At 41.5% G+C, this 18,942-nt stretch overlaps 1 protein-coding gene across 1 annotated transcript in view; it reads left to right on the top strand.

The window, feature by feature from the left end:
* The window catches only part of RBL2 (RB transcriptional corepressor like 2), a 55,107-nt gene that overhangs the window by 10,977 nt on the left and 25,188 nt on the right, over window positions 1–18,942 (top strand). The window contains exons 5-21 of the mRNA XM_079759888.1: window positions 557–685; window positions 3,501–3,661; window positions 3,744–3,808; window positions 4,267–4,453; window positions 5,433–5,602; window positions 7,228–7,337; window positions 8,291–8,394; window positions 11,750–11,887; window positions 12,716–12,880; window positions 13,340–13,451; window positions 14,546–14,815; window positions 15,012–15,286; window positions 15,372–15,548; window positions 16,263–16,334; window positions 16,951–17,056; window positions 17,582–17,787; window positions 18,364–18,528. Of these exons, the coding sequence (XP_079616014.1) occupies window positions 557–685; window positions 3,501–3,661; window positions 3,744–3,808; window positions 4,267–4,453; window positions 5,433–5,602; window positions 7,228–7,337; window positions 8,291–8,394; window positions 11,750–11,887; window positions 12,716–12,880; window positions 13,340–13,451; window positions 14,546–14,815; window positions 15,012–15,286; window positions 15,372–15,548; window positions 16,263–16,334; window positions 16,951–17,056; window positions 17,582–17,787; window positions 18,364–18,528 (2,612 nt within the window). The remainder of the gene's footprint in view (window positions 1–556; window positions 686–3,500; window positions 3,662–3,743; window positions 3,809–4,266; window positions 4,454–5,432; window positions 5,603–7,227; window positions 7,338–8,290; window positions 8,395–11,749; window positions 11,888–12,715; window positions 12,881–13,339; window positions 13,452–14,545; window positions 14,816–15,011; window positions 15,287–15,371; window positions 15,549–16,262; window positions 16,335–16,950; window positions 17,057–17,581; window positions 17,788–18,363; window positions 18,529–18,942) is intronic.

The following is an 18,942-nucleotide window of genomic DNA, read 5'->3' as shown; positions in this document are numbered from 1 at the left end:
TTGTGATCCTATTGCATTCGTTTGTATGAGTTTGTGTTCATATGTAGAAAAGTATTTTAAATGTTACTGTTAGGAGTCTGATTATAGGTTATGGTCTTTTTAAAGTACATACATGAAAACAAAATTACATGAATAATTTTTTAGCTGTTCACATGTGAGTGATTCTGTAGATTTTCTTGACAGAAAAATATTTTCATATAAAACAATTTCTTACAGTTTGAGATAATTTATAAAGTTGTTGGTGTTCTGAATTTTCAAAAGACAGACCAATGATTATAAAATGTTGGTTAGCTAATAGGCATTAAATAAATGCTTGTTTAATGAATACTAAGTGAACAAATGGCATTTTTAGTAAAGTTTTAATTTTCATTAAACTCTAAGAAACTTATTAAACTGTAAGTAATATTTCAGGATGTAAATTTGCCAAAACACTTTGTGTACCTCTTGATTCTGTTTTGTACAGTGTTTTGTGATGTCATTTTAACTAAAGGAAGGAATTATTTTTAGCATACTGTAAAGTTGATGCATTTTTAACTCTCTCTTTATAATTGTATAGGCAATTTCCCCATGATTAGTGATGACTTGGTCAACTCTTATCATCTGCTGCTGTGTGCTTTGGACTTAGTTTATGGAAATGCCCTTCAATGTTCCAATCGTAAAGAACTTGTGAACCCTAATTTTAAAGGTAAGATTGTCCATCAAAGACTTGGACAGCCCACATGTCTCCATCATGTGCACTCTGGGGAGTTTACACACAGCGTAGCTTCCTAGCAGGGGCTCCCACGGCGCTCTGCAAGCTCCGCCATCCTGCTCTCCGGGGGGCTGGTAACTAGGGCCACGTCTCTGCAGCAGCATTTATTTGCATTTATTAATTGCAAATGGGTGACACTAGGACGCTCTGAAATCCATACTCAGTCAGAAGAAGGAATAGAAATCTGGAGTAGCGAAGATGACTTGAAAGCTGGTATTTTTTCTACGTTGGCAAGCTTGGAGCTGGGACACTGTAGAAGGTCAGAACGGACTTACTGAAAGAATCTTCATTTTAGATTTTTTTTAAAGAGGAATAGTTGTGGTTCTAAAACAAGGAAAAATAATTTTTAGTTCTTAAAGTAAAAGCTGTATGGAAATGGCCAGGTCTGGGCAGCCCACCGCCAGGCAGCCAAAGCAGTGGCTGGCGCTCGGATCCCGCCTGCCTGGCTCGTTCGCTCGCCTGCTGGGGATGGCTGGCTACCTGCAGGTCGCACTCTGATTCGGCAGAGACTTGGGCTCTGGGCCAGCCTGGGCGACAGGCCCCAACTTGCAGGACCAACCGTGGCGCCACTATGCCGACAACAAGGTCAAGGAGGCTAAGCTGGTGCTGGAGATGAACAGCAATGAGATGACCCATTGTATCTGGCAGTTCATCAAAGAGAAGCTCGTCCTGCCCCACGTGGATGTCCAGCTCAAGTACGTATTTCAGTCTGGGCCCAAACCTTGACCAGACTGATGACCAGGACCCATCGGGTCTGCCTGGGCCACACAGAAGTTACAGTGGCTATCAGTGTGCCACTGTCGCCCCTGACAAGGCCCCTGTAGAAGAGTTCCAGTGGGACCATCTGGAGCATCCTCCGTGGGCATGTCTCCCATCCTCTGCAAAAATATCCCTGCCTTGTCCTGGCTGGACCAAGCCCATCACCACTGGAAAGCATGCACATGCAACCGATAGAAGGCCACAGACTTCGTGGCCGAACGAGCTGACACTTCAAGATGGTCCTCACCCCAAAGGAGGCAGCTGGGCCAAGGAGTGGGAGCTGTGTAGCTTCTGTCGGCGTGGGCACGGGCATGTACAGCACCCACACGTCCACCTTGGGTTCTGCACACAACGGCTTCCAATATGCTATCCAGAAGAAGTGGCCGCTGTACATGGGCACCAGAGCACCGTTCTGAAAGCCTAGGACGGGCGCTCTAAGGACGCCTTCCGGAGGTCTCTGAGAAGCACAAAGACCAGGTTAGGCGAGAACATGAGCACCAGCTCTGATGACAGGTGGCTCAGGTTCCCAGGTCTTCAGGTGGCTTGTGTGGGCTGTGAACTAGGATGGAGACGGGCGGGCGGTCATCTGCTCAGGGCTCCCTTGGCCCAATGACATCTGTGCTGGGAAGACGATCGAGGCCGAGGCTGCTCTTGGGACGGTCCCCTACCCCTCTCAGCAGCACCAGAAGGGCCACCCTACCAGCACTAACCCCATCGCCAACGTCTTTGCCCGACGTATAGCCTGGAGCACCAGGGGAAGCTGGACAGGAACAGAGTTCATCGGGTTTTCCCAGACCCTGGAGAGGGCGGGTGGAGACAGTGGAGAGCAGAGCCCTGCCCAGGGGCCTGGCGGCTACATCCCTGGTCTCGGCAGCCTGAAGCTGAACGAGCACTTCCTGAACACCTCCGACTTCCTGGGCGCCATCAGAGCCACCTGGACAAAGCCTGGGCACAGTAGTAGGGCGGGGCACACCACATGGCAGCCCTCTCCGGCTTTTCTAGGGGACAGTTTTTTAGCAGCAAGATGTTTTTAAAAGTACCTGTGCGTTTCACCTCATGGTGACATGAGCAGGAGCAGTGTTTTCCCTCAGCCAGGCAGGATGTTTTGCATACTGTCATTTATATCCCCTTGGAGCTCATGGTGCCGTATTTAGCTAGTAAAATCTCTACACACACACACACAGCTGTGTAGAAATGCTAATTATTTTGGCTCTGCATTTAGTAGGCTTTAAGGTATGTAATTTCTATGAATGATAGACAGTAACAGACCAAATCATGATATACAAAGCAAATACTAGAAAGTATTTGTTGAGCTGGTAGTATATATGATGCTGCTATTTGAAGAATACCATGGTAGGATTGAGTGACTGTCCGTTTGGGGGTGGTTACAATAAAAATTTCAGCTTGTCTGACTCACTTCCGTAGTGTCTGGTTTGGTAAATTTCATGTTCTTTGTATTCTGTCTTTTCTCCCTTTTCCTTCCTAACTTCATTTTACTAGTATGTATCTATAGAGCTGCTTCCCTTCATTTTTTCCCTTTTATTTTTTTCCCCATTAAGACTAGGCCAAGATGAGCTATAAATTAGTTATGATAAACACATATAATTCAGTTAAAGTACATAAACGGTACATACTTTGGACAGTAATTTTTTAAAGTGGTATTTTTATTTGAATATGAAGCTTATTTGCAAAGTTATGTATTTGTGTTTTTTAGTTATAGCATACTAAAATTATTTTTTTAGTTTTTTTTTAACCATCTCTACATACATGATTGAATAACTAAATCTTTTGAGAATTGGTACACTTTACCTCTACTTACTATTCTTGAGGTATATTTAGAGTTAAATTAGACCTTTATACAGTATTTCCTATGTCTGCATATGGTAACTCACATGCTGATTAGACTCTGCATCTGTATATTTCGGTTTACTGCAGTTTGGCTTATTGCACGCCAACTGGTATCTCTGTTGTGTGATTCTGTTCGTCACAGGCCTGTCGGAAGATTTCCATGCTAAGGACTTTAAGCCTTCCTCCGACCCGCCCTGCGTCATTGAGAAACTCTGCTCTTTACACGACGGCCTAGTTTTGGAAGCAAAGGGAATAAAGGAACACTTCTGGAAGCCCTACATAAGGAAGCTCTATGAAAAGAAGGTTGGTAGCAGCAGTGTGGCAGTATGTTCTGGGGAAGAGTTGGCTTAATAGGATGACTTAAGGATCTTTTCTTTCTTCATAGCTCCTTAAGGGAAAAGAAGAAAACCTTACAGGGTTTCTAGAGCCTGGGAACTTTGGAGAGAATTTGTGAGTACTTCTGTTAGAAAACTGTCTTAATATTTAAAGTTGTGTGCTTAGAAAACCTCAGCGTTTACTGTAGTGATCAACTGTTATTCCAAGAACATTCTTGAATTTATTAAAAATTGTATTGCTGTTCTTGAGAGCTTTCATAGTTAAGCTTTTGGATCATAATTTTCGAAATACATTCTTTTGGAATGTACTGGTGGCACACGGGAGTGCTGAGGTCTAGAAAGGTGCTGGAGCAGCGAGGAGAGGCAGTTAAGCTTCTCGCCGGAAGCTGCATGGACCAGGCAGAGGGGGATGGTGCACCCGCCCTGGAACTCACAGCAGAAGGTGCTGTGTGCGAGTGCTGAGCACAGCGTAGAGGCCCCTCAGCTCTTCAGTGAGAGCTTGTAGGAAATAAAAATGGGAATCATTAAGTGGACTAAAGCAGGAGCTGAAATGGCCTTTCCCCCTTCCTGTAGGAAAGCCATCAGTAAGGCCTACGAGGAGTACGTTCTGACTGTTGGGAATTTAGACGAGCGGGTATTTCTTGGAGAGGATGCTGAAGAGGAAATCGGGACGCTCTCCAGGTCTCTGAGTGCCGGGTCGGGAGCGGAGCCTGCCGAGAGAGTGCAGGTGAAGAACATCTTGCAGCAGCACTTGGACAAGGTGAGCTGAGCAGAGGAGAGGTGCAGGCACACGCTCAGGGTCCCGGTCTATTTTGGTAATCATGTGTGCGTGCTACTTGCTTCCATTGTGAAAAAGAAAACTTCCATCATGTTTACCTTAACTAAGAGTTATCTCCATTTTTTAAAATGTTTTTATTGATTTTTAGAAAGAGGCAGCGAGAGGGACAGAGACCAGGTTAGGCGAAAATTTTTTATTTTAATTTTTCAGATAGAAGCATGGATGAGAGGGGGAAATATACTTTATCTTGAATAGTAAAAAACACTCTTAAGCTATTTAAACCTTTAAGAGTTCGTTGGAAAAATTAGAAGAGGTGCTTTATTAGCATATGTATTCATGCTTAAATTCTGTGACATTAGGTCATGTCTTTTTCGTGTGTGTGTTCAAGAACGTTGACTCGCTCTGTGTGAAGCTGGGGCAGCTGTGCTGGAGCACAGGGACCCGGGTGAAGGCGGGCAGGAGGGCTCTCCGCACCAGGTGCCCCCCGCACCTCGCCGTGGTGGTTAGCCTCTCTCAGAAGCAGATGTGGTCGGTAGGCGGACTTTTGTGAAATCCTGGATTTCACTTGGGCCCGATTGATTTCCCAGTTTCCTTTGTCAATCTTGAAGTATTTACAAAAATAGCAGGAGGTGCTAGCTATTTCTCAAAGATATTCTAAATTGTCTAATGCTTGTTTTTGCCTTCAAGCTTAAGTTTTGAAGGAGGGGTCATAGGAAAATAGGCGTTATCTTAAAGATTTCACTTCCAAGAGGCGAAATTTCAGTTAGCTGAAATGCAGACTGCTCTTTGACACGTCTTCACAGGATCACGGTGGCTGTAGGGGGCCATGTTTCAATTCCCAGAATGGGGATATGTGAATCACCAGAATCTATTAATAATACAAAGTCTGACTGCCTTCAGTTCCCGTTTGTGAAGTGATTGAGTCTTTCTGAGCTAAAATAGTGTTCTTTCTTCCCGTTAGTCTAAAGCACTTAGAATCTCCACGCCGCTCACTGGGGTGAGGTACATTAAGGATAATAGCAGCCCTTGCGTGACTCCGGTCTCTGCAGCCACGCACAGCCTGAGCCGTCTCCACACCATGCTGGCGGGCCTCCGAAACGTACCCAGTGAGAGACTGGGACAGATCCTGAGGTCAGTGTGAGCCCTTCCTGCCTTCCAAATTTGGCTGTTGACTATTTTCCTAATTTTTTATTTTAATTTTTCAGTACTTGTGCCTTAATTTACTCATTACTAATTTTATATTAGTTGTTTGCAGAAGACATAGCAATGCAAGATGTATGGTTAGAAGATGATTCTTCCTCAGTGCCTTAGTCTGTTCATGCTGCTCTCACAGAGCACATAGACTGGGTGGCTTATAAACAACAGAGAGACCAGCACTAGACCCTATAGAATAAAGCACCAAACTACGTTACCAGCTGTTCTATCTTAAGATTTCAGGGAAGGGGGATCAGTGAAGATGGTAGTTGTCAAAGGACTTCATGGAGAGGATGGGTTGTGGGCACATTTCCGAAGGGTGGGTCCTACTGGAAAAGTTAGACAGTTACATGCATAACCAGTGTAAAAGCACTCTAACTTCTGTAAACTCTACAAAACACCCGTAGCCTGAAAAGGATGTTAGTCCTAAAAGTTTATGATTGGATGACATAGGCCTTATAGCGCCCATTTTATTTCTGGTGATATGATATAAGAAGGCCCTATGTACACATATTAGTAATTCCCCACTCATAGCTGTACTTATTAAATACGTAAGCTGACTGATTTCCCTTAACATTTTCATGAAGTCTCCATTTTTCATAAACGTGATTGTAATTAACACCCAACAGGCTCTGTCTGTATGGCCTCTTCCTAAGTCATGTTTTTAAAATGGACCTTAACCTGGAATTCAGAAGTATTTCATAAACACATTTTAGAAGCCTGATTGAATCTCTGTATCTTCCAAATCTTGGTACGATCTCTGACAAGAAGTAGCTGCTTCTTTAATCTTAAATACCATCCATGGTCTTTAAATACCAGCAGGTACTAGGTAAAGCCAAAGGGCTTTGTTGTTGTAAAAAGGTACCTGTGTGTGTCCAGAAATACAATTCTGTTTGTATATCATATCCAGTAGCTATCTCTAGCAAGATTATAAAGAAACAAAAATCGGTTATAATTTTCTAAACTTGTTCCATTTTTACAATGAATATGTATATTTATGATCAAGATAAAAACTTAGTTGTTACAAAAGCCCACATGGTGATACTCTGTATGCTTCTGCATTGGACATACATTGTCTTTCTAGTAAAATAAATAAATACAAAAGGAGATAATCTTGATTTTCAGGAAAGGATGTAGAATACCAGTAATGGTGTATCTGAGTCTGTGGTCGAGATTATCTACCACCTCAGCTCTTTCTGCAGGAGTTTGAATGGGCGTTGTGTGCCCCCTAGAGGAACAGTTGAGGTCAGTTAGTTGGTCATCCGCGATTGCAGACGTGTAGGGTGGGGTCCAGTCATGGACTTCAAACAGGCACAGGCTAAGGTTGCTCAACTTACGGCAGAGAAGGTACAACTATACACAATACTTTTTTTTCACTGAAAATGGTAATACCTTTGTCAAAGAAGTATGGGATCTCATGGATCAGTTTGGGGAGTGAGTGTATGGTTTGTGTTCAAAATATTTTATATTTACAGGTTAGTACAAATACAGAGTTGTAAACACTTTATCACTTGGTAACTCTGCAAGACCTTTAAATTAGATAATTTCTTTTTATTTTTTAGAACATGTTCTAGAGATCCAACCCAGGCTATTGCCAACAGATTGAAAGAAATGTATGAAATATATTCTCAGCATTCCCAGCCAGATGAGGATTTCAGTAATTGTGCTAAAGGTGAAGCTAAATATTGTCTTTATTGTTCTCATCTTGAAGTTTAAATACATGGAGTCCTTTCTTGGTAACTGAGTCAGAAACGTGAAGAAAAGATTTATGCTTTTAGATTAAAGGCTAGAATATGGATGTCGAATTTTATGTCAGCCCGGTGATTTCTGGACCCTTCTCAGTAAGAGAAATTTTACTTTATTTATGTTTTTGTTAATCCTCACCCAAGGATATTTTTCCCATTGCTTTTTAGAGAGTATAAGGGAGGCAATGGAGAGAGAGAGAAACATGGATGTGAGAGAGCATCATTGAAGGCTGCCTCCTGCACGCCCCACACTGGAGATCAAGCCCGCAACCTGGGCATGTGCCCTTAACCGGAATCGAACCCAAGACCCTTCTGTCCGCAGGCCATTGCTCTATCCACTGAGCCAAACCAGCTAGGGCTATTCTGATACCTTTATTGTGTTGACCTTCTGGTACTTTTTTCATTTGGAAAATTTTAGTTTTCATTTATAGACTGGATATTAAATATAGAAATATTGTGATTCTTCAGAATTTTAAAAATAAGAACAGAAGACGTAGCTGTTTTCATGTCCAGACCTGTGCTAGGTGTTTTGATGTTTTCAATTAAAACCAAGTCTGAGTGGAATAGTGGACCAACTATATGCCTCCCAGCATAGAGCTGCTCTGCTGCAACATACCAACAGAATAAAAATGTGAATCTTCATGGGATGCTGTCATAGTTATTTATGTGAAAATTTCATTTCACAGTTTTAGAAAAATTTAAGTGTTACCATGAAAAAAATTAAGGAATCTTAGGGATGATTGAAATAGCAACTGTAGGAAGTGTATTGGTTTTAAATTTTATATTGTGGGTAGGGGATGGGATGGGCCCTCATTTTTCACAATATTTATTTTCTTTGCATGTGATTGCTTGTGTTTTGTTTTTTTTATTATTTATGCAGAAATTGCTAGCAGACACTTCCGTTTTGCAGAGATGCTTTACTATAAAGTATTAGAATCCATTATTGAGCAGGAACAAAAGAGACTGGGAGACATGGATTTATCTGTGAGTAAATATCCAATGTATTGATCAGAACAGTAAAATGTACTTTCCTGTCGGCCCCAGCCACCAAAAAAATAAAACAATTTGACACCATTATTGAACAAGAGAAATGATATGTGGCTTCGAGGGAATAAGATTGGCACCTAAGGAAACTGGCTATTATGAATGATGGTTCTGAGTTCTTTTTTTTAAATATATTAATGATTTCAGAGAGGAAGGGAGAGGGAGAAAGAGATAGAAACATCAATGATGAGAGAGAATGATTGTCTGCCTTCTGCACGCCCCCTACTGGGGATCGAGCCCGCAACCTGGGCATGTGCCCAACCTGGGCATGTGCCCTTTACCAGAATGGAACCCGGGACCCTTCAGTCTGCAGGCCGACACTATCTACTGAGCCAAACCAGCAGGGCTGGTTCTGAGTTCTTTCACCTTCAGTCCCTCACTCAGTGTCTTGCTGCAGCAGGCCATAAATTACAACTTACAACTTCTGTGGGTAGTAAAACTAGTTAAGGGTTAAAACACTCAGACTTAATCTTTACTGAGTTTTTAAATAACGTGGGGTTTTTATCAAGCCTTCTTTCTATAGCAAGAATAAATTGAGTATTGACCCAGTAGGACTTTAATAAATATTCAGCCATTTCTCTTTGGCTAAGATAATTCTTTTTTATTGATTTTAGAGAGAGAGGAAGAGAGAGGGATAGAGAGAAATGTCAATGAGAGAGAAAAATCACATCAATCAGCTGCCTCTTGCACGCCCCCTATTGGGGATCAAGCCTGCAACCTGGGCTTGTGTCCTGACAGGGAATAGAACTGGGGACCTCTTGGTTCATGGCCCACACTGGTGGGGTTGGCTGAAATAATTCTTTTTCCTAGATTTTACTTAATCAAGAAATGTAAATTGATTTTAAACAAGTGATATTTACCTTCCATTGTATCAAAAATGTTTTAACTAATTTTTAAAATAACATTTTAAAGAAAATTACAAAATTGACCTATAATTGTTCTAATTCTTTGTACCTAGTTCCTTTCCTTTTTTTATATATAAAAATATAGTGGTAGGAATTTAAAAGACTGTTTTATGACAAATTTTTAAATTTTGAAACATACATAAAGATTATAAAACAGCTGTAGTTTAGTGGTTGATAGTAAGTGGATACCTGTATTCTCCTAAGAAATGTATTTTTCAAAAATTTTTTATTGTAGTAAAAAGTACATAAAATATGCTATCTTAGCATTTTTCAATGCGCAATTCACTGGCATTAACCATTCACAGTGTTGTGCATCCCTTAACACTGGCCATCTTCACAATTTTTTATCATCCCAAACTGATAGTTTATACCTATAAACAATGGCTTTCCACTCACTCCTCCCTTCAGCCCCTGGTAACTTCTGTTCCTCTTTCTCTATGAATTTACCTATTTTAGGTACCTTAGATAGTCATTCAATATTTGTTCTTTTGTGTCTGGCCTATTTTACTCAGCATTATGTTTTCAAGGTTAATCCATGTTGTAGCATGTGTCAGAATCTTATTCCTTTTTAATGATGAATAATATTGTATACATACACACAACATATATGTGTATATGTTACATTTTGTTTATCCATTAATCTGTTGGTGGACATTGAGTTGTTTCTATCTTTTGGCTATTATGAATAATGCTGTTATAAACATTGGTGTACAAGTATTTATTTGAGTCTCTGCTTTCAATTCTTTTTGGTATATACTCTGGGCATCTATACTAACAAAAGGGTAATATGCTAATTAGACCGGATAGACTAGATGTCCTTCCGGACAAAGCCACAGTGGCGGGGGCCGAGGCAGAGGCAGTTAGGAGCAATCAGGCAGGCAGGCAGAGTGGTTAGGGGTGATCAGGCCGGCAGGGGAGAGAGCAGTTAGGGGCTGTCAGGCAGGCAGGCAGAGGTGATTAGGGGCAATCAGGCTGGCAGGCAGAGGTGGTTGGGGCAGTCAGGCAGAGGGGTTAGGGATGATCAGGCAGGCAGGCAGAGGTGGTTAGAGGCGATCAGGCAGTCAGACAGAGGTGGTTAGGGGCGATCAGGCAGGCAGAGGGATTAGGGGTGATAAGGCAAGCAGGCAAAGTGGTTAGGGACAATCAGGCAGGCAGAGGGATTAGGGGTGATAAGGCAAGCAGGCAGAGTGGTTAGGGCAATCACACAGGCAGGCAGGTGAGTGGTTAGGAGCCAGTAGTCGCGGATTGTGAGAGGGATGTCCTGGATTGGAGAGGGTGCAGGCCAGGCTGAGGGGACACCCTCCCCCGAGCCCTGTGCACAAATTTCATGCATTGGGCCTCTAGTCCTATATAATAAAAGCCTAACATGCCGGCTGTTGAGCCAATCAAAGCGTAATATGCTAATGATATGCTAAGGCAGCTCAATCGCTCGTTATAACATGCACTGACCACCAGGGGGCAGACAGTCAACCAGTCACTATGATGTGCACTAACCACCAGGGGGCAGATGCTCCTACTGGTAGGTTAGCTTGCTGCTGGGGTCCAGCCGATTGAGAAGGGCCGGACATGCCCTGAAGCCCTCCCATGATCCCTCCCCAGCTGGCCAACCTCCTGTGTCCCTCCCTGGCCCTGATCGTGCACAGGTGGGTTTCCTCTTGCAATCTGGGACCCCTTGAGGGATATCGGAGAGCCGGTTTTGGTCCGATCCTGCAGGCCAGGCTGAGGGACCTCACTGGTGCACAAATTCGTGCACCAGGCCTCTCGTATATTATATCTGATATCTGACTTACAAATATTTGCCCCCATTCTTTGGGTTGTCTTTTCACTTCATTGATGGTGTTTTTTGATACACAGATGTTTTAATTGTAATGAAATCTAGTTTACCTATTTTTTGCTCTTGTTGCCTATGCTTTTTGTGTCTATGTAACTTTTTAGTTTTAAAAAATGTATGATTTTAAGAAATAAATAAGCAAAAAAAAGTAAATGTGAAAAGCATCTGTGATTACATCACCCTGAATAAGTACGTTGACCATTTAGCCAAGTAACCTGTCCTCCTTCCAGCCATCTTTTTACGACAGTGGCCTCTGACTGTGATGCTATTGTGTAACATCTTTCCAGATCATTAGTCTTCTAAGCATCAGAGTGTATGTATATTTTAATTAGGGATGTAATTTTTTGTATTAGCTATATTTCATAATATATAAGATTTTTGAAAGTTGCTAAAAAAATGGACTTATTTATAAAGTTAAGAAAAGTTTGTAAGAAAAGAAGCACATACTTCTCACTAATTCAGAGAATAAGACTTTTGGTATTTTTATTTAACTTGATTGGGTATAAAATGTCTTACTGGAGTAGATTAATGTTTCTGAATGTTAATAACTGTTTTGCAGGGCATTCTGGAACAAGATGCATTCCACAGATCACTCTTGGCCTGCTGCCTCGAGGTTGTCACTTTTTCTTATAAGCCTCCTGGGAATTTTCCATTCATTACTGAAATACTTGAGGTGCCACTTTATCACTTTTATAAGGTATTTTCAAAAATCTGATACTAATGAGAAAATTATAGATTAGACCAACTTTCTGTTGTTAGCCATCTAGTTCATTTTAATATCTAAGTACATTTATTTTTAATTACATGTTTAATAATTTCTACTCTATTTGGGGAGCAGAGAAGAAATAGAGTCCTAAGACTATAAATTCCTTTACTATACAATAAAGACCTGTGCTCGCAAGTTTAATTTTATCCCTTTCATTTCATAAAGACTTTTAGAATACTTTTATTTTATGAGCTTAAGTTTAAAAAAAAAACAAAACAGCAAACATATCACTAGCTTATATAGCAATCTTTTTTATGGAAGTTAAATAATATTGAATGTGTCTTTTAGAAACAAAAATCCTCTTGACATGTTCTATAGAGGCACAGAAGAAGAGCATTGACTGGTGTTTCCTTGATATTTATTTATATCAAGAAGGAATTTATTTATTTATTGGTTGAATTTATTTAATTCAGCTACAGTAGTCACAACGTTTTTATAGTGGCAGAGATTGAATGTGGAGAGTTTTTAAATACAAAATTTAAAGAATAATGTTTCAATCTCAATAGATAAGACATTCTTTCATTTAAATGTTGAAATACAGCACTATAAAAAGATTTTACATAACTCATAAATGCAATTTAAATATTATTTATAAAGGCAGAAGGGAAGAGCAGCTGTTTCAAAACAGTACTATTCTTTAAACTTATAATTTTTTATAAATTGTCTTTGTTGTGTCTATAAATGTGTAAAAAAAAGTTACCCTTTTATATATATACATATATATATATATTATTAAACCAGGCCTTTTCTTTAATTCAGGTGATAGAAGTCTTCATCCGAGCAGAAGATGGCCTTTGCAGAGAGGTGGTGAAACACCTCAATCAGATTGAAGAGCAGATCTTGGATCATCTGGCCTGGAAGCCAGAGTCTCCACTCTGGGACAGGATCAGAGAGAATGACAACCGAGTCCCTGCCTGTGAAGAGGTTTGTGAGAGATTGTAACATCTTTCTATAAGGAAAGCACATCGGTATCTATTCTGCTCATCACCCTTCTTCCCAGGGAGCAGTTAAACTTCGTGTCTTCCTTGTGCAGGGTGAGAGGGCACAACATCCTGCATCAAATAGGAAACAAGAATCAGAAATAACTTGTGTGATTGCCCAGGTTGTCAGTGGCAGAGGAAGAATTCGGTGTTCTACCTTGATCTCTTAAGTTTCTCTACCTTAGAATGCTTGATGCTCTAATTCTCCAAATCAGTAAGGACTGTTGATTCCTATTTAATATCTATTTACCAGGTTTTGAAATGTTTAAGCCTGCCAATGGAAAAGACAGCTGATAGATGGAATAATGGATGAGCCAAGACAGTTTAATTTTACCTTAGATGATTATTGTATTTTGAATAATGCTTTTTGAATAATGGCATTCTGTGTAAACATTCTTTATAGGTCATGCCACCTCAGAACCTGGAAAGAGCAGATGAAATTTGTATGGCTGGCTCCCCTTTGACTCCCAGAAGAGTGAGTGAAGTTCGCGCTGATACTGGAGGACTTGGAAGAAGTAAGTTTAAATATTAAGGCACAGAAATGGGGTCTAATATCTGGGGATTTGACTTCCATCTAAACCTGCAAGTGAAGTTCATAGGGCATATACAGGTGTCCCCCAAAAAATGTGTAATAGCTGATGATTCTATTACATTTTGAAAATGAACTGTATTTTAATAAACACTGCCTTTATAATTATTCAGTCAGTGTAGACATTTTTTTGGCGACACACTGTATTTTACCACAATTTTTAAAAATTGAATACCAGCCCTGTCTGGTTTGGCTCAGTGGATAAAGCGTCAGCCTGCAGACTGAAGGGGCCCAGGTTTGATTCCAGTCAAGGGAACATGCCCGGGTTACAGGCTTCATCCTCAGTAAGGGGGCATGCAGGAGGCAGCCGATCAATGAATGTCATCATTGATGTTTCTATCTCTCTCTCCCTCTCCCTTCCTCTCTGATATCAATAAAAAATATTTTTTTAAAAAGCTAAAAAAAAAAAATTGAATACCAAAAACCATTGAATTACACAATTTTAAATCGGTGAAATGTTGAGAATTATCTCTCAATAGAATTGTTTTTAAAAATTAAACTAAGCTTAATTGAATCAAAAACATGCATGTCCATTCTTTCTAAAGGACATTATTGAGGTTTAGTAATTTCCTATATTTGGGCAAAGTTGAGGATTCATAAAACGGGGGTAAAAATGCTCCCAGATGGTACCATGGTAATATCAAGTCCCCTTATCAAATGGTGGGTTTATGGTAAAAATCACATTTTACATGAGCGTTAGGTAGAAATTCAATATGGTTAAAAATATCGTGGAAAAATAGAATAATTCCTTAAATTGCCTCTCACTCATCAAGGCCCTGAAGTAGTGGAGGGCAAAGCCTAGTTTGATTTAGCAGAAGGTGGAGTGAAGAAGGGAGTCCTAAGAGATAAATAGAAACCTTTCTTTAAATTTTGCTCATAATAGTGTTCAGTTGAATTATGATTATGATGTGACTCCTGTAATTTTTGTTGGCTTTTAAATTAGTTTTTCGCACTAGTAACAGCTTGGATGGGTCCTCGCCTTCTCCCTGAGTTAAGTGGTTTGATTTTTTTTGACCCTAGGCATCACCTCGCCAACCACATTGTATGATAGGTACAGCTCCCCAACCGCCAGCTCCACCCGAAGACGGCTCTTTGTCGAGAACGACAGCCCCTCTGACAGAGGAGCACCAGGGCGCGTGCCCCCACAGCCCCTGGTCAGTGCGGTCCCCGTGCAGAATGTGACTGGGGAGGCGGTTCCTGTCACACCAGTTCCTGGACAGACTTTGGTCCCCATGGCAACAGCCACCGTCACAGCCAACAATGGACAAACTGTGACCATTCCTGTACAAGGTAAGGCAGGCCGAGTTGGATACCGAGTTCTTTGTCTGTGGCGTTCATTGGAAAGTTACTGAGATTTGGCTGGAATGATGACGAGATAAGCATTTAGGGGGAGGGGGTTAGGAGGGGAAGGAATTGGAAACCCTGCCTGGGGAACCTTGTATTATCAGCATTTCCTTTGTGCTTTTTTCTTTGTAACCAACTATAGGTATTGCCAATGAAAATGGAGGGATAACCTTCTTCCCGGTCCAAGTCAATGTTGGGGGGCAGGCACAAGCCGTGACGGGCTCCATGCAGCCCCTCAGTGCCCAGGCCCTGGCTGGGAATTTGAGCTCTCAACAGGTGTCAGGAACCACCTTGCAAGTCCCGGGTCAGGTGGCCATTCAGCAGCTCTCCCCAGGTGGACAGAAGCAAGGCGCCCCCTTACCCAGCGGCAGCAGCAGGCCCAGGAAGACCAGCTCTTTATCGCTGTTCTTTAGAAAGGTAACTTTTCATGTCCTCTGACTGGTCATGAGTTTGGGGAATGTGTTAGATCAACAGGTTTTGAGATGTTTTTTTTATCTACCAGGTTTACCACTTAGCAGGTGTCCGCCTTCGGGATCTTTGTGCTAAGCTGGATATTTCCGATGAACTAAGGAAAAAAATCTGGACCTGCTTTGAATTCTCCATAATTCAGTGTCCTGAACTTATGATGGACAGACATCTGGACCAGTTGTTAATGTGTGCCATTTATGTGATGGCAAAAGTGAGTACTTTGGATTATAAAAGGAAAAAGATGATACTTCCCTACTCTCAGAAAAATTTTTTTCTTTATCCTCACCCGAGGATTTTTTCCATTGATTTTTTGAGAGAGGAAGGGATATATATAGAGAGACACACACACATCAATTGGTTGTCTCCCATACTCACCCTGACTGGGGCTGGATATCGAACCCACAACCTTCGGTGTGCAGGGTGGCCCTCTAACCACTGAGCACACTGGCCAGGACATCTGTGATTATATATTCATTTTAATTTTTGAAAGATAACTGTTAGATACTGGATTCTTTAGATTTTTTTACTTTGAGCAATTTTAATTACTGGATTCTTTAGATTTTTTTACTTTGAGCACTTTTAATATGTTGTTTGACTGCCTCTTTGCCTGCATAATTTCTGAGTAGAAGTTGTCTTATCATTTTACTGGGGTTCTGTAGTAAGTGAAATGCTATTTTTTCCCTCTCATGAAATGTTATGCCAGGTCTTGGTTTAGGTACCATTTACCACCTCTATTGTTGCTGAATTTAAATTTTCTTTCATAGATATTTCTTCATTTGTTGTGTGCCTTAGGACCATGTCCAGATTTTAAGTGACCTAATTTTAATATAATTTTCACCAGTTTCACTGGGGAGCAAGTGTATAGTGCTCACAGTATGTTGCTGGAAGTATATCGCTCTCACAAAATACTCTTATTCTTTTCCAGGTCACCAAAGAGGACAAGTCCTTCCAGAACATTATGCGTTGTTACAGGACTCAGCCACAGGCCCGGAGCCAGGTAATTATTCCTCTTAGGGCTGACGACAAAGCTCCACGTCTTTGAGAAACACAAAAAGTCAACCAGAGTTGCTTCTGTAGCCTTTTCCCCAGACTTTACTTTAAAGGAAGTCTTTAGTTCAACTTCTCTTTTCCCCAAAAGGTAATGATATGAAATAACAGAAGTCTTCATTTATCTAATCACAGGAAAGATGTAAAGGAGGAAGTTGTTTGGTTTCTGTGCCACCTTTCAGTCTGATTTAGGAAACATGGTACATTTAACCAAGACAACATCTAATGAAGTTTTAAGACTCGTTTTACCTTTAATATTATTCATCTATCTTAAAGAGGCAGGCGTGTGTGACATCTGTGTTTGGCTTAGAATGACTTGGCTTCATGGTGGGTCCTGTTAATGCTCTGTCGCATTGTGGGCTGTACTTGGAATTTCAAGCAGCAGGCCCGGGTGTCCACCTGGATCTGTTTCATGGACATATGACCTTGGCTCCATTGATTAACTTCCCCTGAGGAGGAGAACTTATTTCATAGGATTGTGAGAATTAAATAACATGTCAAGGTCATGTACTTGGCTGTATTCCATAAATCATCATTTTTGTCCCCTTCTCATGGTCTCCCTAAAGGTGTATAGAAGTGTTTTGATAAAAGGGAAAAGGAAAAGAAGAAACTCTGGCAGCAGTGAAAGCAGAAGCCATCAGAATTCTCCAACAGAACTCAACAAAGACAGAAGTAAGCGGGATCTCTGTGAACACGTATAAAATACAATTAATTTTAGGCCTAGAAGATTGACGATTACTAAATGAAATTACTTCTAAGGAAACTATGAAACTATATTATTGGGAAAGGATTTGTTGGAACAAGAAATGATTCTAAATTTAGTGGCGACGTTGTTTGTCCTTTATCCCATAGTTTTGAGGCACATTGTGCAAAACATTTTTCTCCGGGGGATCAGGCAGGAATTTGCTGGCCTGTGTCTCAGGGAAGTCTGGCATGCCGGCTGAAACCATGCTGTGGAAACACCCTCCCTAATTGTTTGCACCACTTAATGCAGGGGCAGGTTCTGGAGACTTGGGGAAACTTAGCAGTGACACCTTCTCATTGTGCCCTTCCACATTTATGGCCTGGGGGGAACATTAGTACTTCATGTCTTCCTGCACTTTGCTCCCTAATAAGAAGTAGTAGCTGTTTTTAAAAAGAAAATTCAGTAGGATGAAGGCAGTCTCCCTGTGTAACCCCTTGCTCTACCTGCCACAGCCAGTAGAGACTCCAGTCCTGTCATGAGGTCCAGCAGCACCTTGCCTGTCCCACAGCCCAGCAGCGCCCCTCCTACACCCACCCGCCTCACAGGTGCCAACAGTGACCTGGAGGAGGAGGAGAGGGGAGACCTCATCCAGTTCTACAACAACGTCTACGTCAAACAAATTAAAACATTTGCCCTGAAGTACTCACAGGCCAACATGGTAGGTTTGACGGCGATTATTTCGTAGTTTGTTTTCACTTTTGAGGTGTGAGGAATCACTTTTGTTTGAGCAGTTCCATATGTAAACTGGTTTTGTTAATAATTCTCTTAAGTCAAAGGGAGGAAGTCTAACAGAAAAGTGTGACTCATACAGTTTACAGTGTTGTGTCGCGTTCAACAAGAGAAGGTATTTGGCTTCCCTACGGAGTACAGCCACACTAGGGCACGCATGGGCTCCCGGCGTCCAGAACTGAGCAGCTGTGGCAGCCTTGCTAGTTGGTTAGCTTTCCCCAGGCCTCGTTTCCTCCTCTATAAAACGGGTATGCGTGTCCCTAGCTGCTGAGGTCGGTGTGGGATTGAGTGACATAATGCACTACAAGTGTGCTTAAAACAGGGCCTGCCACAAGCAAGCCCTTACGTGTTTGCTGTTTGTATGGTTTTCTTTAGGTGTATTAGTTGGTGTCATTCCTAAAGCTAATGGTTTATTCTTTTCACTCTTATAACAAAAATAACCCCTTTCAAAAAAGACCTGGTTAGAATATTGCTTGGCTGAGAAATGCTTTTTTATTTTTAACAGACGGACGCCCCTCCGCTGTCCCCCTATCCATTTGTAAGAGCTGGCTCCCCTCGCCGCGTGCAGCTGTCTCAGAACCATCCCGTCTACATTTCCCCGCATAAACACGAAATCGTGCTTTCTCCTCGAGAAAAGATTTTCTACTACTTCAGCAACAGTCCTTCAAAGGTGAGCCTGGCTTCTCTCGGCTTTTCTACCCACAACATGCTTAGGAGTCTAGACACGATGGATGGGAGCTTCCAGGGAAAAGTGAACAGTTAGGTCCCAGTGGAGCAAAAACCAGGGGTTTGGGGGGAGATTTTCAGAGTTCAGAGTTGGAAATCACATTAAGGGACTTGGATTTATTTTCATTCTTTCCTTTTCCTATTTGTGCATTTTTAACATTCTACTGTAAATCTGGAATTTTGTGTTTTTTCCATCTGTAAAATTTTTAAATTCCAAATTTTTTTAGGGAAAGAAAATTGGTTTCTCTAAACTGATGAGTACCTGTTTCTGTGACAGGCAGTGTCTCTGTCCCCCGTGTTGTCTGTCTAGGGGAGAATGGACATGCTGCACAGTGCAGTGTGCTGGTCACATATTTTG

This window comes from Cnephaeus nilssonii, assembly GCF_951640355.1.
Source record: "Cnephaeus nilssonii genome assembly, chromosome: 20".
Lineage (NCBI taxonomy): Eukaryota > Metazoa > Chordata > Mammalia > Chiroptera > Vespertilionidae > Cnephaeus > Cnephaeus nilssonii.
This window is presented reverse-complemented; position numbering and strand designations above follow the sequence as displayed.